The sequence below is a fragment of the Hemitrygon akajei genome, chromosome 12 (assembly GCF_048418815.1).
Source record: "Hemitrygon akajei chromosome 12, sHemAka1.3, whole genome shotgun sequence".
Classification (NCBI taxonomy): Eukaryota; Metazoa; Chordata; class Chondrichthyes; order Myliobatiformes; family Dasyatidae; genus Hemitrygon; species Hemitrygon akajei.
Window position 1 is genome coordinate 38,576,474 of NC_133135.1, and position 24,573 is coordinate 38,601,046.

The 24,573-nt window shown below is 35.9% G+C and overlaps 1 protein-coding gene across 4 annotated transcripts in view; it reads left to right on the plus strand.

Moving 5' to 3' along the window:
• LOC140736905 (ERI1 exoribonuclease 3-like) overlaps positions 1–24,573 on the plus strand; it is a 301,362-nt gene that overhangs the window by 145,083 nt on the left and 131,706 nt on the right. For all 4 annotated transcript variants that reach the window (XM_073062921.1, XM_073062922.1, XM_073062924.1 and 1 more), the window contains exon 7: positions 7,360–7,459. In XM_073062921.1, coding sequence (XP_072919022.1) covers positions 7,360–7,459 — 100 coding nt within the window. The remainder of the gene's footprint in view (positions 1–7,359; positions 7,460–24,573) is intronic.

Sequence of the window (24,573 nt, forward strand, 5' to 3'; positions counted from 1 at the left end):
TCAAATGAACAATATATTCGGATGGTTTTGTTCTGTGAAAAGCAAATGAATTATTACAGATTACTTGCAGGATATTTTTAGTTTTTGTCTTAAGTGGATGTTGTTGGATGACTGAAAAATCTCTGATTCCAACATCAGTGTTGGAATTATACTCCGCTGTTAACTTAAAACAAAAATACTGATTTATTTTGACTACATAATAGCAGATTGTGAATTGTGATGGCTAGTGCAACTCTCAAACTATGTAGATGGATAATGAAAAATCTCATTCATAGGAGATTTGGTGTGTTCTTGCTAATACACCTGCCTAATTAAGATGTTGTCTGTCTTTCCATTACACAAGCTACACATCCTTTTGCCCAGCATCTTCTTTGAATTCTGTTTCAAATTTTGATATTGTAATTTCAGAAAACTTTTCAGAAATATATATGCCTCCCCCCGCTAATAACTATTGAGACCAGTTTTGTATCTTTGTCAGTCAAAGCATTCTGTTTTCTCATGATAATAACATATTGCAATTAATTTGCATGCAAATTACTTTAATTTGAAAATAGACTTTACCCAATAAACTGTAGGCTTGAACGTTATGAAGCCATAAAGGGTTTAATTGTTACATTGCGAAGGTTTAATGATTTTTAATTGGATTTAATTAACACATGTAAATATAAATGGTCACAGCATAGATACTTTTGCCCTTATAGAACTTAGGTCATTTTTTTATTTACCAGATTTTTCAGGTGATTTTATTGGTTTGAGATTAAAGAACATTAATAACTGTGCACAATGTTCTGTGTTTGACAATTGATTATGTGGGCTAATATTAATATGGCTTCTGCTCCATTGATTCTGGAAAGTAGAGCAATAGGAGAATTGAGTTATCTTTCAAAACCGTCTTACTCATTAATAACTTGATATCAAACCACAACTTCTGAGGAGCTGAGTGGATAGTCAGCATTGCTCTCATAACTTCAGTTTGTGCAACAAGTATAAGGGGTGTTGGCTGTTTAGGTCACAGGCACTGATGCTTGGCGCAGTGTACATTTCAAATATGCAGGATATATTATTAGTAAACTCCATGTTATTGAGCAGCACATTCATTCTGCCCTGCCATTTTGTCATCTGCCCCACCATACCCTTTCAATGACCACCAGAAACCCTCCACCCCCCAACCTTACTCCCTCCATTCAACTCAGTTGTAAAGAGATTATGGGATCATTTACTTCAATCACGGAATCAGAATGTTTGCCTTTAGGACTGGCTGACTTCCTGCCAGAATTTTGGAATGCCCTTTCTGTACTAGTAACTTTGTGCTCTGGTCTTGCTGGCAATGAAGCCCTGCCACCGATTATTGTTCAAGCTTTTTTTAGGCAGTGGATCAAAAAAAAAATCACAATCCTATTACTCAGCCCATTAATGGAATACATGATAATTTTTCTTGTTTCATTTCATTAATTTCGTTAAATTTTTGGCAGGAGATTACCAGAACCTTTAACTAGAGCTTGACGGGTGTATTTTGGTGTGGCTTTATTAATGAATTAATTTTTAAGAAAACAAAACTAATTGTTCAGTTCAGAGGTATTTTTTCAGTTAAACAAATACACTGGCCTTCATTTCCTGCATATAAGTTGGTGCTGAGAGTAATATCTGAACATTTAAAGTCATCTATTGCAACCAGTGTTTTTAATATAGTGTTTTCTTTTACCCAAATTACTCCAATTATATCTATTATATATTAACAAATAATTATGGTTACATTGTAATCAATGCACAATATCTGCCTCTTGAAATCTGAATTCTTAAAGCTAAATGCATTGTTGATATGGCAAAGTGTGTAGTGAATATATAGTTCTATTGATTTTAAAAATAAATAAGGAAAATATTATCCAATAGGTCTTTGGGTGTGATTTTTAGATCATAATTTGTAAACTTGAGAAATTCCAACCCTATCAATCACTTACATTATTACTTTACTACACTTTGAGGCTTCTTTTATCAGAGCTGAAGAGCAATTATTGGACATTAATAAAACTGAAATGAGCTCCTCATAAGATGCTTTTATTTGAAAAATATCTATTTTTGTACAGTATTTGCATTTAAGTGGGAATTGATCCATGTGTTTATTATGATTGCTGTGATAATAACAATCCTTTTCTGATGCTTATTACTATCAGGTATCAATTTAGGAGGGTCCAAAGCATCCAGCAGCAGTGATGGCTTTGAGTTGGTTCAGTAGATAATCAAATTCATGAATAAGTAGCAACCCAGAAAGCAAATGGAACATTTTATTGTTTTCAGTTATTTTAGTTAACTTTTTACTTTCTGCAGAATGCTAAATTAGAAATATATATGATTGCAGAGTTGGAATATCATTAAAATATAAGAAAATGAGTTTTTTGAAAACAAAATTTTTGTATGAGGGTATTAGAATGTGTATACAAGATGAGGCTGTTAGAGCCTGTTAGTTCACCTGACAATGCTTTTCATGGATCAAAACACAAGATTTAACGTTCCTTTTCAGCAGATCTAGTTCTTAACTAGCTTAAATTTATTTCAACTTATTTACTTGCGAGAAAGCTGAAAACGTCTAGTCTATGGAGAAGAATTGAATCACAATCAGCTTCCTCAGGATTTGTGTGTTAAGCAATGCATGCATGGGATTCTGAAGTTGCAGGCGGTTTCCTGAAGTAACGACAGCTGTCATTACTACTGCCAAATCCAAGCCATTATTTTGGTTAATGACACGTATAAGTAAATAACAAAAGTGCCTATTTATCTTACTGTAGTGCATTAGTTGCAGCAACAACTGAAAAGAATTCCTAACAATGCAGGTTTTCTTTGTACATTTCCAAAGGTTATCTTTCCCACATCACAATAAAGTGTGCATGGCAATTCTGAAACATGTGCTTTATACGACCATGATGTGATTGATTCATTTGAAGGTGGTTAATCAGAATACACTGGTGGAAACAGAATCATCTCATTTATCAGGCTATCTCCATTAAACAAAGCTAATCTGCACTGATTTAAATACTTCAGGAATCAATTGGTGTCTAAGAAAATCTTTCCCATAAAGAAATATCTCCATCAGTTACAGTCCCCTCTGTATTAACAGGCATCAATTACTGAATGCTACAACTGTAAGATCAAACAAAAGCTGAGGTATAGTATTAAGAATTTAGAATGTTTTAAAAATCATCATAATTTTCTCTGAATCCTATAACAATAAAGAACTAGATGTTGATGCACCTCCAACCCCTCTCTCCTCCCCCCCCCCCCCACCCATCTTGATTTATATTCTCAAACCCTGTGGCTACCTGCTGCTCAGAATGCAGTAGGACATGTTGCTGACATTTATACTGGAGTACTAGTAGTCATATTCACAGAGTTGCCTGGAGCTAACATGTTCTCTGACCATTAAGCAAAATGACAAGATGCATATCTGACTGCTTATGACCATGATTCTTTGCCAGAACTTTAGCCCTGAAGTGATCAGATGACTGCAACAGTTTTGCCTCTTAAAAAAATTAAATGCACTCATTTCAGTTAAAAGCATGAAAATTACACCCTTGATGTATCTGTGCAACTGCTGTCAAAGTTGAACCTTATCAAATTGAAGAATCGTATGAAATTTGGCCTGTTTAAAGGTTTATATTCTTTGCAAGGTAGTTGATTCCTTTGTAACATTCAATGAAATACAACTTGACATCACTGCAATTTGTATTAAGCACTAAAACAGGATTTCAGTTCACGATGCCTACAAATAATAAATAACGTTACACTGAAAATGAAATTAAAATCACCTTCAGTTAGGAAAGAGCTCTAAAATGGGCTTTTCTGACCACAGCCTGATACATTTTCAAGTTCAGATAATATTTGTAAATCTGAGAGTTATGACATAATTTGGAGCTATTGCTGTTATTACTTTGCAGTTCATTTCAATCCCATTTATTTTACCCCCGTTACTGAATAATATGCTTTATCCTCTAATAAGCATGTCCTGCTAAATGAGGAAGAAGATGGGAAAGGGTATATTCAAAGAAATTATATCAAGAAACACCTGGATTCAAGGTTTACCATTTCCAGAGTATTTCTCCAGCCAGGTGTCAACTACTTGTGAATGAGCCACAGAGGAATGCTCACCATAATTAATGGCACCAATTAGCTCTTTTGACCAATTAATTCTTCAGTACAATGCATGGAATTCCAAGGAATTTACTTGATTAGTGCTTCTGTCACAGGTCTCAAAATGTACCTCTTCTAACACTACCATATCTGCAATCTGCCAAGTACACGAAAATAACTTGCTAAGGTCTCCATTTAAAAATTCTTTCTGCTTCAGCAAGTTCCTGGGTGTCAACATTTCAAAAAGATCTATCCTGCACCCAACACATCAATGTAATCATATAAATTGTCCATTCAGAAAGGGGAAGAAGCCGGTTTTGAATCATTGTTTGTGTGGGTCTTCTAGCTCCTGTACTTCCTCCCTGATGGTAGTAATGAGAAGAGGGTGTGGCCTGGAATGTGAGGGTCCTTAGTGATGTGATGCTGCCTTCTTGAGGCACTGCAATGGTGGGGAGGATTGTACCTGTGATGGAGTTGCCAGATTTTACAATCTATAGCTCTTGTATTCCCAAACATTGAAGCCTCTATACCAAGCTCCGTACCAAGGCTCAGGAACAGAAAAGGGTGGACCCAATCTAGTCCATCACAGGCATCCCCACCATTTTTTAAAAAAAGCAGCATCCATCATCAAAGCTTGCCCCCATCTCGACCATGCCCTCTTGTCACTACTATAATTGGGCAGAAGGTGCAGATCCTTAGGTCCTTCACCACCAGTTTCAGGACCTGTTATCTGGCTCCTGAACTGGCATCGATAATTTTGATCACCGCTACTCTGAAGTGATACTATGGCCTACAGACACACTTTCAATGACTCTACAACTCATGGTTTCAGTATTTTTTACAGTTTGTCTTTTTTTGCACATTGGTTGCCAGTCTTTGTTAATGTATAGTTTTTGTAATTTTTATTGTATTTCTTTTTTTCTTATGAATGCCTGTAAGAAAATGAATCTCAAGGTGGTATATGGTAATATGTATGAAATTTGATAATAAATTTATTATGGACTTTGAACCTGTGATGCAACCAGTCCCAATGCTCTCTACTATACATTTATAGAAATTTGGTGACATACCAAATCTCCTTAGATTCATACAAATGTTGAGCCGCTGGCGTGCTTGTGTTGGTGCAAGTGCTGTGAAGATTGATTGGAAATTCAGTCCTGGGATAATGAGTTTGTCCTTTGAGAAGGGATTAACTAGACGGACGTAGCCTCTTCTGGAGGAATGCAAGGTGATCTCATTGAAGCCTACAGAATAATATATGGATATGAGGATGTTACAGATTTTGAGATAAAAAGTCAGCTATGCTAGAAGCAGGCACAAAGGGGTGACTGGCCAACTCCTGTTTTTTTTTAAGATAATCATAACTACAACTTTTAGGAATGAAACCAAGCAAGATTTTACATTGGCAAACGCTAAACCATATTTCTAAAGAGGACTAATAAGATAGAAATGACTACCCAGCGGAGAACCTTGTAAAACTAGCTTTGTGTTGCCCACGGTTGTGAATATGACATGTTAATCCCTGTAGGAAATTGCTGCACCTAAAATGACTTAAATAACATATCAAATATGGTTTGGACAGCTTTTGTATAATATTGCTTGGTTATATAGAACCATAGAACATTACAGCACAGAAACGGGCCTTTTGGCCCTTCTTGCCTGTGCCGAACCATTTTTCTGCCGAGTCCCACTGACCTGCACCTGCCCCATATCCCTCCATACACATCTCATCCATGTACCTGTCCAAGTTTTTCTTAAATGTTAAAAGTGAGTCTGCATTTACAACTTCATCTGGCAGCTCATTCCACACTCCCACCACTCTCTGTGTCAGGAAGCCCCCCCCAATGTTCCCTTTAAACTTTTCCCCCTTCACCCTTAACCCATGTCCTCTGATTTTTTTCTCCCCTAGCCTCAGTGGAAAAAGCATGCTTGAATTCACTCTATCTATACCCATCATATTTTTATATACCTCTATCAAGTTTCCCCTCATTCTATTAACGCTCCGGGGAATAAAGTCCTAACATATTCAACCTTTCTCTGTAACTCAGTTTCTCAAGTCCTAAGTATATTAAATTTTAACTTTATATTAACTTTATACAATATTAACTTTCTTAAGTATGTTAAATTTTATCTAAGATTGCTTTAATCATATATTACTCTTGTACTCAGACCCACATCCTATCTTTGTTCTCCCCATTCCACCCATTCCCAGAACAGTTGAATAACCAGAACTATAACCTTTGGTTTCATCTGTTAATTGCCTGCCAAGGACATCTTCAAGAGGCAGTGCCTCAAGAAAACAACATCCATCAGATGATGTATATTCAGGAGTGGAAAAGGCTACATAAAGTGGTGGCCCAGTCCATCACAAGCAGAGTCCTTCCAATTATAGATTACATGGAGCGCTGTCACAAAAAAACTGCATCCATCATCAAAGACCCATACCATCCAGGCCATGCCTTATTCTCACTACTACCATCACACAAGAGGCACACAAGTGTTAGGTCGCCCACCATCATGTTCAGGAACAGTATTACCTACAACCTTTGGGCTCCTGATTTGGTGTGGATATCTTCATTTACCACTAGTCTGAACTGATTCTACAATTTTCTGACTCGCTTCCAAGGATTCTCTTTAACTCATCTCTGTATTATTTTTATTGCACAGTTTGCTTTCTATTGCATATTGGTAATTTTTCAGTCTTCATCTGTTTATGAAAGTTTTTCATAAAATTCTATTGTTTCTTTTTTCCTGTAAATGCCTGTGAGATCATTCATCTCAAGGAGGTATATGTTAAATATATGTATTTTGATAATAAATTTAGTTTGAACTTTGATCAACCGTTAAGGACGTTCACTGCTGTATTCTTGTGATTGCCATCGAGGAGGAGGTGCAGGAGCCTGAAGGCGCATACTCAGTGATTCAGTCAAGGCTTCTTCCCCTCTGCCATCAGATTTTTAAACAGTCCATGAATCCAGAAGCACTACTTCATTATTCCATTTTTATCCACTATTTACTTATTTTGTAATTTGTAGCAATTTTATGTCTTTGCACTGTACTGCTGCAAAAAAATTCAAATTTCATGTCCTACACGACAATGATGATAAAGCCTGATTCTTGGAAGGGTATTGATTTGAGATGTTTGATAGGTATTTCTCTGTCTTGATAATGTCTGAACTAATAGCGTTTTTTTTTAAACTTTTCCTTAATTCTATACATTTCTTTTGTCCCTTATAGGCATATAGCTTTGCTATGGGAAAATATCCAAAGAATGGACTGCCATTCATGATCAGTGGGTTGAATTTGCAACACATTGGAAAACTGCATAGTGGAATTGGTGAGTAAATTAGTGTTATTATTCAACTAAAATAATCAGCATAATTGTGGGATAAAGTGGATGAAACCCCATATGGGCATGCTATATGTATGTTACTGCCCATTATGCTGCTGACGTTTAGGGCAGCAATGAAGATCCTCCATCTCTGGTGGTGTTCAGGGCTTCCTTCATCATAAGACCATAAGGCATAGGAGCAGAATTAGGCCATCTGGCCCATCGAGTCTGCTCTGTCATTCAATCATGGCTGATCCATTTTTTTCTCCATAACCCCAGTTCCCGGCCTTCTCATGTCAGTAGTTTCCTCTCAATTTTCACTACTGTCAGTCTTTCATGTCCTGGGTAGGGACTCAGGAATACCATCGCACTCAGATGTATGAGGGATTCTTCATTGCTGTTTCAGTAACAATTTTGTTTTACCAGTCAGGGTTGTTAACCCTAAGCTGAACCCTGGAACCTGGAGCACCAGTGGACCACTCTTAGTCTGGCCTCTACCCTTTGACCTGTTTGGCAAGAGTAACCCTACCAAGAGCCAAAGCATAAAGACCTGACTCCAGCCAACATAAGCTCTCTGGGTCGTGGAGGACATGCTATATTATTTGTACTTTAAACACAGTCTTGGATATATAGGAAGTTGGTCTGAATCAAATTGACAAATTACAGTTCAGCCTTTTATTTTTGTTCATATATTGCTATACTTTAGCAAAATTAAGGTTTGATCTAAAAATTAGTATTGATAATATTCAAAATTGATCATTGTAGCGGTGTGGGGAAAAAAGTAATATACTTTGAGAACTGTAGAGTCCAAGAAGTATCTTCTGCATGGTCTTGGTTTTTCTTCTTTTCCTGCTTTCTGGTAAGACACAATGGGTTAAAATTCAACTAGACCAGGGATGCAATTGGAGCGAATCAGCTGCCTGTTACTTACTTTGCCTAATTTTCCTTTCACAACATTTAAAAGGTGTGATTGTCTTAGATTGTTAGTGCAGCTCCTTAGAGAGTTACATTCATATTTAAGGCGAGCACATATCAATTAGAGGTATCGTTTCTGTAGGGCTTATTTTTTGACAGTCTTGCTCTGCAGCATTTTTAGTATCAGGGTTTGCAACTAACAATCTCTTCAGTCTAGTAAAATTATTTCTTAAGAATGAGCAAACTTTATGTAATTGCCCCTTCACAAAATGGCAATAAACATGCAGTCTTTACCTCTTGCCAGTTTCATTTTGGAATTCCAATTAAATACGGAATTCTATCTTCTGTTCCTCATGCAAATTCAGTCTGATTATTTTTCACTGATGCTGCACATTCCATGTCTTACGTTATGGGCTCATTATTGTAATTGAACGTGTGCCTGACCCAAGGTGATTGCAGATCACCAACATCTAGCGCAAATTAAAAGGTTCTCAAATAAAATTCCTACATTCTTGCAACTTTCATTTAATTGATTTTAGAGGTGAAGTTCAGTTTAAATTAGTGTAGTTCATTCTCTGCTGCGTTTATAAAATATACACTAATGCTCACAAGTACAGATGTTTTACTTTTAAGATCAAGAAAGATTTACAGTTTGTGTTATATCCATGACTCTTGTTAACATAGCATGTAATATGTCCTGAAAGGGTTTAATTTTCGCTTTCTTTAATTCTTTGCCTGGTTTTAACTGCCAAGGCTTTAAAAGTCTTCGCAATGATTGAGAAAAAGATTTTTTTCATCATACCTCAGGCTAAACATGACTCAGTACCAAGTATTAGGAGCTAATTCCTGGCACCCTCTGGCAGTTTCTAATTCAAATGCATCCATTATATACAGGCATTTGTGGTGGTTTATTAGAGTTTGAACAAACAAACTTCTATTAAGAATTCATTTGTGCAGAAAGTGATCACCATCAATCACAATTGCCATGTTAAACAAAAAGAAACCAAATGTGTCATTGTGGAAACCAGTAAGAAATCATCTTAAAGCAGCCTTATTATTGGAATATTGATCTGAAATTTATAATTAAATCAAATTATTACAGTTGTATCATTATCTGCTCCTTTTTAATCCCTGTAATTCTTACATCTTTCCAAAGCTTTGAATCCATTGAGTTCCTATCACATCGATCTTCTTGTTCTAAGACTGAAAGTTAGGAATATGACTTTCTCAGCTTTTTACAATATTTGCTGCTCATATTTGTTGAACAGTAATGCTCCTTTCCAAAAAAAAAAGACTATTGGTCTCTGTTGGGAACCCCATCAATTCTTGCAAAATTATATTGCTTCTATTTTTGTATCTGGTTTGTTACTTCAACCTCAGTTTTTGGCTCCCCTGCTGTTCACTCTATGCTCAGGTAATTTAGATCTGTCCTGGTACCATCTTGATGTTCTTGCACTTAATCCAGTTCAGTTCATACATTTACCTACTGTGGCTAGTGTGCCACAATTCAGCCTCTGCAGTATATTCTGTGATGTGCATTGCAGCATTGCATTTGAGTGGTGAAGAGGATGAAGCTTTAGGGTGATGGCAGGTGCTTCTGTCTTGAATGGTTTTGAACATCTCAAGCATTGTCAGTATTGTACTCCCCTAGGAAAGCAGAAAATATTCCAACACATGCCTGACTTGCAACTGGCAGGTGGTGGAAAGGCTTTGGGAAATCTGAGTGTGTGTCAGTTAATGCAGGATGATCAGCCTCTGACTACTCAAACTCATCAATTTTATGTGGCTGGTCCAATTTAGCCTCTGACCAGTGGTGACACCTAGCAGCCAGGACCCAAGCAATATTAATGTCATTGAATGTCAAGTGTACATCATTTGAATCTCTTGTTGAAGTGCATCGTTTTACGTTGTTAGGTGTGAATCAGGCATAAGGAGACTAGAAGGGAATGCAGATGGATTCAATGAGTGAGCAAAGGTCAGGCAGATAGAATATAATATGGGAAAATGTCTGTTTTGGCAAGGAAAATCGAAAAAGAAATGCAAGCAAAAGTATGTTATTAAAAAAAACAGGAAATTGCAGATCTCTGAGGTGCATAGGGATTTTATCGGTGCATCCTAGTGGATGATTTACTAAAGACTAATATGCTGGTACAGCAAGTTTTTGGGAAAACTAATGTAGTTAATTGGTGGATTGGTGGGGAACTAAGTACATAAAAAGAGATATTTGGCTTCAGTTTTATGGGATGTTGAACCACATCAGGAATATTATCTCATTTTTTAAGCTAGGAAGTCAATATGATAAAAGCAATTTAGAGGTTTTTTAGTCTGATATCTGGTTGCCTTATGAGAAAAAACGTTGAACAGACAAGGCTCATCATTTCTATTGGAGATTTTTTTATAAGAGTGAGAAACAATTTGATTGAGGCATATAAGATTTTTTAGGATATTAAGAGAATGAATATCGAAACAATTTTTTCTTGAGAAAATCTAGAACAAATGGGTATTGCTTAAAAATAATGGCATATGATTAATGTGGACCTTTGGAATTCTCTTTCCCGAATGATGTTGAAAATAGAATATTGAAATATTTTTAAGTCAGTTAGACAGATATTTTAAAGGAGGTGAAATGTTACCATAGAGAAAAGAGAAAGTGAAGCTGAGGCTTGAATTATTTTAACCATAATCTTATTCATTTGTGGACCAGACCCAAGGGACCAAAGGGTCTATTCTTGCTGTTAATCTATATGAATGGCCATTCCTCAAAAATCAGAGGGTCTAGCAGGGAAATACTTCATAAAAAGCCGAAGTATTCATCCTGAAGTGCTGACCTGATAATTCACTTCAACTTCCTTTTGAGATTCTCAGTCAATTTGATTCATTCCATATGAATATCTCATAAACATCGAGTATGGCCAACAGATGAAGTTTCAGACTGGAAGCTATCTATAATATAGAACTAACTAACTATAATATAGAAAATCTGTGCTCCCAAACCAGCTGCATCTCTAGTCAAGCCGTTCCAGTACAATTACATCACTGGTATCTACCAAGCAAATGTGGAAATAATCCAGATATGTCCTGCATTCAAAAAGCATTTCAAATTCAATGAAGTAAATCACTACCTGATCAGTCTAAATTCAGTCATCAACAAGGTGATGGGAGGTGTCGTCAATGACGCACTCAAGTGGCACTTGCTCACCAACAACTTAGTTTGTGTTTTTGCAAAGACCACTCTTCTTCAGACCTTGTCACAGTCTTGACCAAAGTGCTGAATTCCAGAAATGAGATGAGAATGACTCATGACAATATTTAACTGAGCATGCCATCAGAGAACTCTGATCATAATCATCAATGATCTTTGAAGGGGAAAAATCCCAGTGGTTTGAGTCATAGCTGCACACGGAAAGATGATTATTGTTGGTCAAAACTCCATTATTTAGGAAGAGTTCCTCAAGGCAGTGTCCCAGGACCACCTGTTTTCACCTGCTTCATCATAAGTTAAGGAGTAAGGATGTTTGCAGGTAATCGCACAGTGTTCTATTCCTTTTTAACTCAACAACCAATGAAGCAATCCATTTCGGTGTGCAGTTAGACTAGATAACAGTCAGGTATGTGTTGATAAAGTGGGAAGTAAAATCAGCTTTACAAAAGTGCCACTGAATGACCAAGTCCAACAAGGGAGAGCTTAACTATTGATTGACATGACCATTGCTGTTTAAATTACCAGTGTTTTTTTACTCAGAGTTAATGAGTAGCATTAGATCATAAATTTATTATGAAAAAGAATGCTCGTTTGCAATTCACTTTTCCTGAGTAATGATTGGAAACAATCCATTGTAGCATCCAGCTGTTTTGTCAAACCATTTCACTATTTATGGTTTGGCAACTTCCATTCATTCTCAGGGGAGGGGGGCAGTATTGTTTATTATCCATACTGCCCATCTGGGTTCCTTAGTCAGGCTCTTTAATGGACAGTTAAGAGTTAACTGCTATGATGATGCATGAGAGTGGAATATATATATGATTGGACAACAGTGTTTTCTGGTAAGGAAGCTTAATAAATAGTTGATTTCTTTTATCACAGTATGACAGCTTTGTTATCACCTGTGACAGTTTTAATTAAATTTTTAAAAAAATAGTTCAAATAACCCTAGTGGAATTTAAGCTTGCTTTGCTGCCTGATCATTCTGGATGACTTGTTTTATAACATAATCTATACTACTGTAACATAATATACATTACCATATAGCTCTATTCTGTAGCCTGCTTCACAGGTTTTATCAAGAAGAATTTCTCTGCATTAGTCCTTAAATTGCTTTTCAAATATTTGAACCTACTTTCTGTTGTTATACTCATACATTTTAAATTATTATTGATACCGCTCCTGATCTTTTATGACTTTAGAAGACCATGTTAAAAACTATTTCTTTTTTTTTTGCATTTTTCTTGGATTTTCTCAACACTCAAACTGCCACCTGAAATTAGCCTCATTGCTGTTTTCTGCATTGTATCTAGCGTGTCAGTAGTTCTTTTGTATCGGGGCAGAAGGTGGCAGATGCAATATGCAATTAATAAAATTATGCTCTTTAGTAAGATCCAAGAAGAAGCAAGGATGCTCTTAAAGTTCTGAAAACCATAACCATTTGCATTAAGAAGATCTCTGTGTCTTTACACAACTCAGGGAACGTTAACATTAAGGAAGAAAAAACAATCAGAAAATGATTTAATAGTTTTAATTCCAAAGTTTTGAGCATAATAATGTGGATGCTTTGCTTCAAATACGAACGTGAAAGAGAGACCAAATCTGGTCTACAGTGTACGCTGTATATTCGTATTCTTTTGTTATTGCTTTGTGTTCATTAAGTAAGCCCTTCCTCTTCAGGAATTGTGCATATTGTTTTTTTTCTGCTCATTTCACCTTTAGTTGTTTAATTTTTACTTCTTGGACGTATTTATTTCATTCAGGTATGTTGGCTTTAGAAATATATTGATCCTTCAAATATGGAAGCATATTTATAAAGATGTTCTTGAATTTAATATATCTATTTAATTTTAGTTATAAGTTTCATTAAATCATATCAGATATCCACCTGAATACTACACTTCTTGAAATTATAGCTTCATCTGAGTTTTGTTTATGTAGACGTATGTCTGTCCTTCATTGCATATTAAAGGTGGATAATTCATTGGATAATTCTTGATTTTCATTGCTTCTAAAACACAATTCAAATCATTAAATTTCAAGTGTGTCTACTTTAGCAGGAGAAGTGATATGGATGTCTTAATTTTAGATGCACTAACCATGATTTTCAAACCATTTAAGCCAACGTCCAAATTCCTGCCATGCCACACTGCAGATAAAAAGTACTTAGAAAGAAAATATATTGCAGTTTGATGAAGACAGATTATTGTCACACTTAAAGTACTAGAGAAACAATTGGTTCACTTTCTTGTATCCTGCTATCTTGTTTGAGAACATACTATATAGACATTGGATCCATTTTTACAAGGGTTTGAAAGGAATAGGAAAAGATGATGGATATTGAACAGAATAAATATGTTGTTAAGAAAGCTATCTCAATCTCCAATATACATTTGTCCAAGTTTCCATGACTCATTCTATGTTTTTTTCTAGACTTATTGCTACTCTTGTGCTGTTTCCTTTCCTTCTCTCCAAGGGCACCTTAAGCTCTGAATTTCAAAACCATAAAATTAATCAAATGTTCAAAGTGCCAATATTTTTAGTTTTGAAGTATATTTTGTTTCACTGAATCGTCTCAGATTTGCCTCAAGTACAGTGACTGTAGGAAGCTGTTTAATTTAGTAGCAGTAATCCCCCACCACAAAAGTGTCAAATCAATACAAGTTAAGGAGATTAATTATTTAGAACCCACCAGCTTTTAATTAGTTAGCTATTTCTGAAGAATAGATTTGGTTACAATATTGATGCGCAGCAATATAGTTACCTCATTGTTTAAGCTCCTATTCTGCAAAGTTTTTCTCTATGTTGTGATATTTTAACAGAATATTTCCATTGTGGATATTTTATGCAGTTGGAAGAAATCTTATGTAGTTTCCTCCTAAAAGGATGAAATAAATATCCAATGTTCAGAATTTCTTTAATGAATACATGATGAAGTAAAACTTCAAATTTGAACCAGGTTTCAAATTTAAACTTCAAAATAGTGTGTGTATTTAGTCATTGTTTTGTTACTGACAAAATTTATTGGACCAAAATTTTGATTTGCCTGAATCAAGGTTGAGACTCTATTTCTGCGTTATGATGATGACTTTAAATGGCTTTGTTTTTTGAGATGTTTACAATGTAAAGAAATGGAACAACAAATTTTCCAGTTACCTTAGCTGATTCCTCTAGGAATCCCGTGGATTTGCTGCGTTTTTGCTTTAAAAATCCATACATACATGACAATTAAGCCAGTTCTTTTTTTAAATTAAGGGCTGCTTTTGCTTTGTTAATATTATTAAGTCTCAATACTTTAGTATCCAATAACCAGAGGTAACTTGAGGATAGATCAGTAAATGTATTAACCTGACAAAATCACTGTGAAAATGCAATTGTTGTTTCTTAATGATGAGACTTTCAGATTTCTTCTGTTATGCTAATTTATAACTTTGAAAGAATTGAAGTAGAAAACTTGGGTTTAAAATTTATTTCTTTACATCCCTTTAATAAGTGTGTTGTATATTTTTACTCCTTACAGGTAGATAAGCAAAACAGCCATGTTTGATAGTTAATATTGCTCCATACCATTCATTTTGGCATGGACAGATAGTGAAGACAATGTCTATTGTGTCTCCAGGTGGGCAGAGTCCACACCTTCATTGACAAATGGCTTCTTCCACTCTGAAGAGCCATTTGAGGGGACCCCCTGCCCCCATGTGACAAATTTCCTTGTGCACATAGCAGAGTACCACTGTGCCATTACTGTCATTGCATTTGTCTCTTTCCTTGAAGGTGATCGTGATTGTGGTGTCTCAAGGCTTGTGAGATGAGTTAGTCCGCAGAAATTAGTTTTTATCTTACATTCATTTTATAATGATATGAATCCAAAACAGACCCAGTCTCAGTGAAGAATAGTGTTAAGTAAAGCTGCATCATTACCTCAGTGTTTTTCCTCAATCTTTCTCACTGCACCTTGCCTCCGGCATGCTTCCTGCTGGGATAGAGCTACTCTATTTAACAGATCGGAAGCTGTTCAATCTGTATCACTTTCACTCCAGATCCAGTGTCATCCCAAATTTAATCATTGGGCTGCAGAATGCAGGCAACATGTCTATCTATATGTGCTTGTTCAGAGAATAATCCCAAGTCATCATCTATTTGTTCACTGAAACATGTGAAAGGAAGTCTGGAGTTCAATGGTCCTTGGGAAGCCCAAACTGAGCACCAGAGAGCAGTTATTAGTAAATGCTGCTTGATTCAAGATTCAAGATTGTTTAATGTCATTTCCAGTGTACAAGTGTATAGGAGAACAAAATAATTGTTAATCTGATCTGATGCAGCACAAAAAAGCAGTAAGGTAAAGAACACAATAAATATAAATACGTAACACTCACAGAATGCTGGAGAAACTCAGCAGGCCAGGCAGCATCTATGGAAAACAGTACAGTCGACGTTCTGGCCCGAAATGTCGACTGTACTTTTTCCATGGATGCTGCCGGGCCTGCTGAGTTCCTCCAGCATTTTGTGGTGTTGCTCAAGTTTCCAGCATCTGCAGATTTTCTCTTGTTTGTAATATAAGTATGTAATATAGTTTGTATAAAGTGACACTAGGCACAGAAGTGTCTGTACATAAGGTGACTGACAAGAAATGATAAAGTCATTGCGGTTGGGGGTATGGAGGGGTGGGTTAGTAGGTGGAGGTGTTGATCAGCCTTCCTGCTTGGGGAAAATAACTGTTTTGACTTTGGTGGTCCTGTCATGGATGCTACCTAGCCTCCTCCCAAATGGAAGTGGGACAAACAGTCTGTGAGCAGAGATGGGTGGGATACTTAATGATGTTACTGGCCCTTTTTTGACACCTTTCTGTATATATGTCCTTGATGGCAGCTACGCTGGTGCTTATGATCTGTTGGGCAGTTTTGACTACCTGTTGTAGAGTTTTCCTGTCCACTGCAGTGCAGATTCCATACCACACAGTGATGCAGCTTGTTAGGGTGCTCCCTACTGCACATTTGTAGAATGACATGCATTTACAGGCACATAGTCCAGATTTCTTAAGCCTCCTCAGAAAGTAGAGGCATTGGTGAGCTTTCCAGATTGTGTAGAATGTGTTCTGGGACCATGAGAAGTTGGGCGAGATGTTCTCTCCTGGGAGTTTGAAGCTACTCACAGTTTCCACTGCTGTGCCACTGATGTAAAGAGGGGTGTGAGTGGTGCAAATTCTTCTGAAGTCAATAACGATTGGGTTTATCTTGTTGAGGAAGAGGTTATTTGCCTTGCACCAGGCCTCGACCTTTTCCACCTCCTCTTAGTAGGCCGTCTCATTGTTGTTGGTGATGAACCCCACCACTGTTGTGTCATTGGCTAACTTGACAATGTGATTACTTGGGTAATTGGCCTTGCAGTCACGCGTGAGGAGAGTGTACACTAATGAACTCAGCACATACTGCAAACACAGTCTGATCATTCTGACCTGGACTTAGTCATCTTGATTATTCATCCCTCCCCCCAAATCTCCCTCCAGGCACATCCCTGCAAGTGGCCTAAATGCTACACCTGTCCATACACCCCCTCCCTCACCTCCATTCAGGGTCCCAAATAGTCCTTCCAGGTTAATAGTTTGCCAAGAGCACAGATTAGTGATTGGTTCTGTGTAGAATACTACCTGGCGTCTCACTGTGAGATTGCCAATTTAATACTAAATAATGGAAAGATTTGTGCATGGCTTAGTTAGTTTAAGCTTTATGTTCTGATTTGTGATGTACTCTACTGAAAAATTTAGTACTTACTTGTCTTGATTTGCTTTTCCAATCAAAATCAGAATAGATAAACCCAGGATTTTATTAGGCTCACATGTTGCTAATTATCTAAATGCAGAGTCTAAGTATACTGGTGTGCTGTAAACTCGAATCCCCTCCAGTCTCTCTGGTGTTTATCCTCTTGCAGTCAGTCTTTTATGTTTCTTACCTTTTTGCTCCTCTGTTCATTATACAAAACAAAATTTAAGAGAGATGGTAAATAGTTTAAGATTGATATACCAGTCAATGTGAAAGTTCAGGTGGAACCTTGCCTCAGCATTTCAGAATAATGTTTATTACACAAAGATTATTCATCATTGCAATACCATCCATTGCTTGAAATCTGACCTGCATCAAGTAGTTTCTGCTGATTGCATTGATGTCTGAAGTTGACTGAAACAAGTTTGAAGGCTGCAGATTTTTTGGTGCATGTTTGATCTCAATCCAGTACCTTTTATCCTAGTTTTAAAATACATTGTATTAGCAGATTGCCCTATCAAAAAAAATACATACTCCAAACTGAAATGATAAAATATGGCAAATGCAATTGTTTACTGCTATCTGAGAATTCACTTAAAATTATATGTTCTTCTTTTTAGGTAAATGTACAATAGTAAATGTTAAGCAATAATTGCTAACCTGGAATTAAATATTAAAGTTTACATTTGGCTTATTGAGAAACTGACTAGTACAGATTGAACATCCCTCATCCAAAATGCTTGGGGCCAGAAGTGTTTCAGATTTTGGCATATTTACATCTATATAATAAGATACCATGGGGATGGGACCCAAGTCTAAACATGAAATCCATTTACATATACAGTTCATGTACAATTGGTGTAAATCTCACAGAGTGAGTAGTCCACAGTTGATGTGATAGAGCTGGGTCCTCCACTGACTGTCAAAGTTATAAGACTGTCCCGACCAATGCTGTTATTGGCTCCATATCCCCAATAAATTTTAAACGGCCACAATTTTCACAGCAACTACGACAGGAGAAGGGTAGATTTATACAATATTTTTAATAACTTTGTGCATGAAACAATTATTCAATTTTCAGTTTGTCATGATTGATCTTTACTTGTTTCATGATTAGCATACAGTTAAGCAGCATATGTTCACTCTGATGCTGATGAATCCAGTATTTCAATACATGATTTAAGATCTTCATTTTTCACTTTGTGCAGTGTTTTTATATTTTCATTTGATTCTGTTCATTACATATGTGTGGTCACTGCTCAGAACTGTTTGTGGTGTGCAAACGTACACATTGCCTAGGAACCTTCCCAATGCCTTGTGGAATCTTCCATTTGTGACGTTAAGTCAGCGCTAAAAAAAATTAGATTTCAGGGAATTTCAGATAAGGGGTACTCAACCTGTTTTAGTGCAACATATCCTAATAAAAGTAGTATTTTTCACTTTAATTTTATTTCATTTTATATAATTTATTTATGATTGTTGTTATTTTATTAGTATTTCTATAATAATAATTTTTGTCTTGCACTGAACTGATGCCACAAAACAACTAATTTCACAGCATATATAAGTGATAATAAACATGATTCTATTAAATAAATGATCATATTTAGTGATCTAATCTCATTTTATTCACAAGTGTTGATATATAAATGGTTGCTTTTTGTTATCAGCCAATTTTCAACAGTATTGATAAAACTGCAGTCATGTACATAAAATCGTTAGTGATTGTTAATGCATGAAGGGGGAACGACAATAATTTTGTTCCATTTTGCTGCTTGACTATTCTGGTTCGTGGATGATTTTACATTTCAGATTATGCATATGTGCCTATGAGTTATGATAGAAACGTGGGAATTACAGCACAATTGAAAGTATAATTTGTGCTCAGATTGCTGAGCCAGCCCGTAGAAGAAATTCTTTAGCTTAATGTTAGTTAGTAATTCCTTTATAAATATATAAAGTAGATCACAGTACATATTGTGCACTGTGATAGAGTACAGCAACAATCATATTTAAAGGCAGTTTATTTGTTTGCTGTCAGTTTCTATGTACAGTGTCAAAAATCTGCCCCCTAAGATAGAAAGGGTTAATTCAGTTCCCTATCCAAATTAATAACACTTGTCTGTCATGACCGTGCAAGGAACTTGGCTTAGAGGAATGTACAGTCTGACAAGTCCTTGCCACAGGAAACATATTTTGCAAATTATTATCCTTTTGGTAACACAATTTTCTGGGAAACCTACTGCATCATTTTTAACTGACAACAGCCAATATTAGCCACATGGCACATGCACTTTCAGAACCAGTCACATTTTGAAAAATTTGTAAGCCATCAGACTGTTTACAGTAAAACAATGGGCTTTTGTTCAAACATCATGTTTACTTTCTAATACCCTGTTATCATTTCAGTCATTTTGAATTCATTATTTTCTTCAGTATATGTCCTAAAACATAGTTCTCCAGCTTAAATCTCCTTCTCAAGAGGTTAGTTTTCAGACAAAAACAAATATAAATCATAGCATGTACAGTTAGCTCCCAACAGTGAAGTACATCAATTTTCACACTGTGTTGGATTAAACTTATTATTTCTTTCAAGACCTACCATTGATGATGCAAAAATTATCTGAAGCCCTTGCAAATCAGACTTTCTATAAAATTACTCTGAAGGAAGAAGGCTAAAGAGAAGCAAAATGAAGTCAAGTGGAATGACTCTGCTTGTACGCATTTGTGAAGTGATTACTTAAAACTGATCTTTCTCTTTGGGATGGTTGTACTTAACATCTATTAAATACTGTACATTTCCCAGCATCGCTTTAGCCAACTATTATCCTGTCACATTAAACAATTATCTCTTAATCCTCACATTTTTCTTTATCAAAACAATTTTGATGGCTATTTGATGCAGAAATTCAGTCACCGAATAGAGAGTTAAGTGAATGAAAAGTACTCTGCTTAGTTTATATATGAACTATTCAATTATGAGTTCACTGATCTAGTGGAAAAAAGCTCACTTATGAGGTTATTTTAATCTCTATTGAAGTTTCTCTGTTTTCGCTACACCAGTCCCATCAAAAAGATGGACAGATATTCCTCTCGTTGCTTTCAGACAACCAGCAGTTCAGAAGTGGATGAAAGTTTGGTGTGTTACCTGGAAGAGCTGTTTCTGAAATATTAGCTGGTCTATGAAGAGATACCTAATATGAACAAAGTTCAAAGTAAATTTATTATCAACGTACATACACAATATGTCACCATATACTTCCCTGAGATTCAAAGAAATATGAAGGAATCCATTGAAGATTACACACAGACTGACAAACTACCAATATGCAAAAGATGACAAACTGTTCAAATGCATAAAATAAATAAATGGATGGATATAGTTATAACTGTTCCTGAAACTGGTGGTGTAGGACCTATGGTTTCTGTACCTCTTGCCCGATGGTATCAGCGTGAAAGGAGCATGACTTGATGGTAAGGGACCTTGATGAGAGATGCTTCTTGCTTCTGGCTATGCTCCTTTGTAGATGTGCTCAGTGATGGGGAGGCTTTATCCCACTACTTTTTGTAGGTTTTTCTGTTCCAGGGCATTGGTGTTCCCATACTAGGCCGTGATGCAATCTGTCAGGATATTCTCCACCGTACATCTGTCACTGCATATATAACAGTGAGATTCAATGGTTTATTCAAGTTAAATCCATATTCTGCATATTACTTTTAATATTCCGATGAAGCTGCATAAACTCCTGTTAGTTTTGATTTGTTTTTCATCATCACATACTTTGAGTAGATGAGTAGTTTTACCTAGCCAAAAATGTATCTAAGCTACAATTTATTAGAAGGTGTGATAACCCAATAAACCAGAGCTTGAGAGTTCATATCCCAGCATGACTTTTTGGAATAGTGAAGTCAATACTGCTACTAATTCCTAAGTTGCATTTAGTAAAAGTTCATAATGGCTACTAGATTATGCTAGTAACACAACTAGTTTATTAATGCCCTTGCAGGGGTGGATATGTGACCATTATGTGGGGAATTCTGAAGTATGTAATGATATTGGCCAAACATATGAGTCTCCCATTTTATTTGTACAGCTTTGCTTTTCAAGGTATCCCATGAGAATTGAGTAATAAAGGAGCAATTTATTTTCTATTCTGAAGTTTACTATTTAATCTAATTATGAAACAAATGATTTTAGAAATTAAGTGAGGAGGGCAAAGACTGCCAGGTTTTTAATATGGAATATATAAAATGGAAAACTTTCAGGTTTCGTTTGATGAATGGCAAATAATATTTGCACCACTTGACCATATCAAAGCAAGGATGTATGTTGCCATTTCTTCATCACCACAGGGTCAAATCCTGGAACTCATCACCTACTTGCACTGTGAGAATCCCTCCTCCAAAGACTACAGATGTTCAACAAAGCAGCTAACCACCAAATTCTAAAACACAAATAGGATGGACAGTAAAAGCTAATCTTGCCAGGAATGTCCATTTCATATGAATTAAAATTAAAATAACAGACATATCAGAAACTAAAACAAATTGTAAAATGTTTACAGAGAGGTTCCGTTAAAAAAAATTCACTTCATTCAGAATCGGAATCAGTGTTTATCATCACTAACATATGACATGAAATTGCAGTGAAAAGTGTGGTGGAAATAAGTATTTTTCACAGAATATTATGGCAATGAGACTGAAGAGCACAAAAAGATTAATTATACAAGGCAAAATTGCTTACAACGAAGAAAGAAGCCCTGAAATATTAGGAGAATTTAAAATGAAAAATGCAGCTTCCATGATGACATGTCTCCTGAAATGATGAAAGAATTTAGAGAGCAGCTCTGGCCACAATATTTTAAACATCTTATGATAAGCAAGTTTTGCCAGAAGACCAGAAGGTTGCTAATGTAAACCAATCAATCTCACAAAAGGAGATAGGGATAAATCAACCAACCATAGGCCAGTCACCTACTATCCAGAGCTGGTACATCTGTAGAGGGCATCATATTTAATAACGTTAAAATATACTTAGGAAGGCATGAGTTAATTAAGGGCAGACAATGAGGATTTGTGAAAAAGCTAGCATCCATTAAATCTCAAGATTTCTTTGAAGAAATAATGAAGTTCATTGATGGAGTAATGTATTTTGGATATATGGATTTTCAGGAGGCCACACTCAGCTGCTTCTCCATCTTATACACCATCTTTCTGTTTCTTCATATAATCCATCTCTTTGACCTGAAACTTCATTACTTCTGAATAAGCATCTTTCTGTGTCTATGGCAATTTCTTTTTCTTTCTGCCACTTCAAAGTGGCTTCAGTTTTTCTAATATTGAAATTACTATGTGACTCCAATTGGTTGTAAAACTTGGTCAAAGCACAGAACAATGAAGCAAGAGAATATTTAAACCGATATGATTGTAGGAATGGAGAAATATAAATGGTCTACCTGAAATAGTGATGCAAGCTGAACTGTTATAGTGCTGAAATTAGGAATTGGAACAGTCCATTCAACTCCTCAAGTCTATTCCACCATTCAGTTACCAGCTTATCAAGCTGTAACTCCATTTACCTGCCTCAGATCAATATCTCTTGATATCATCTCTAATAGAAATTTATTGATCGAAACTATGAAAACTTTAAATGATCCAGCAAGCACATCTACTCAGGGAATTAATTCTACATTTCCATCACCGTTTGAGAATATTTTCATTCCTGGATGGTCTGTCTAATTTTAAGGTTGTGGCCTTACTTTATCAGTACCTACTAAACTTCTTTCTATGTTACACACTTAAATTAGATCAACTCAAGTTTCTGAACACAGGAAACTTAAAGCCAAATTTGCATAGCCTCTCTTCATAACGTAGTCTTTCAAGCCTTGATAAAATATGCAGAGACTATCATCTATGATCGACTAAATGGCTTTCCTTCTGAGGGGTAATGGGCACACAGCTTGTGACGTTGATAGTGAAGTCAGCATGGGCACAAGGGAAATTGAGTGAGTTTCTGCAGAGGCAGTGGAGAAATGGAGCACTTGGAAAGCAGCCAGATGAGAAATGACATTGTGAAATGAGGTTCAGTTACAGAACCTGAGACGCGTATATGCTTCTTAGTCTACTCAAGGACAGTCCCTGCATAGTTTAGGAGCTTGCTGAAGTAAAATTGCTAGCTTTGCATTGAGCATATCATCAGAAAGTCCTGTTTCTTTAGTGGAAGAAGAAAATGGAGATTTCACAAGAGAACAGGGAAGCTAGTTTACTCAATTGGAACTGGCAAACTTAAAACTACAGAATTAAACTTTGTTGAAGAGATGTCAGTACTTGCTCCTGCTTATCATGTTCAATTTAGCAAGAGACAAATTCAGTATCTGCTGTTTATGTGCTTTTACTTGAAACGTTAATAGGTTGAAAACCTTTATCTAACTATCTGGTTTTAAAATCAAAAACTGCAAATAGTGTAAATCTGACATAAAAACAGAAATGTTGGAGATATTCAACAGGTCATGCTGTGGAGATAGAAACAAAAGTTTAAGAATGATAACTTTTCTCAAAATTTTCATTTTTCATCCATATAAATACTGACAATTTTAGCTATATGGTACTAAATTATTATTTCATCCTTTTGGCTTTTTTTCTGTAAATTTCTGTTGTCACAAAATAGATTGTTTTATACTTGAAAGACAAAAATATAAACATGGTACAGAGGACAGCAATGATAAGAAAGCCACCAACTATGTTGTCTTTGTCTATGCTAGTGTAGAATTCAAATTGGAAATGTCTATTCTAATCTTGTATTGTTAACTTGCATTTTCTCTTTTCAATTTTTAAAGCATATTTTCTAAATATATAGCAACTGTGGTAAAACATGCCTGTTTGTGTGAAATTTTTTTAACTTTGTATGAAATTAATTACTATTATGAACATACTGAATCTGATCCTTCTTGATACCAATTTTATCAATCAACAAAACCTTTCTTATTTAATTTCCCTCAATTTGTACATAATAAAATACAGATAAGGAATTAATTTTTCCCTACCTTTTTCTTTTGAAATCTTCAGAACACAGCCTTTGTTTATGCAGGTTTCGTATTTGTCTGATGTAACCAAGATGTATAAAGTGGATAATTGAATCTGGAGAAGCATTGCCAAAATATTCGCTCCATGTTTTGGGGAATGGACGTTGGGTTGCTGTTGTTTCTATAGTTTGCCATTGCTTGCATGGGCATGTTTGCAAACGT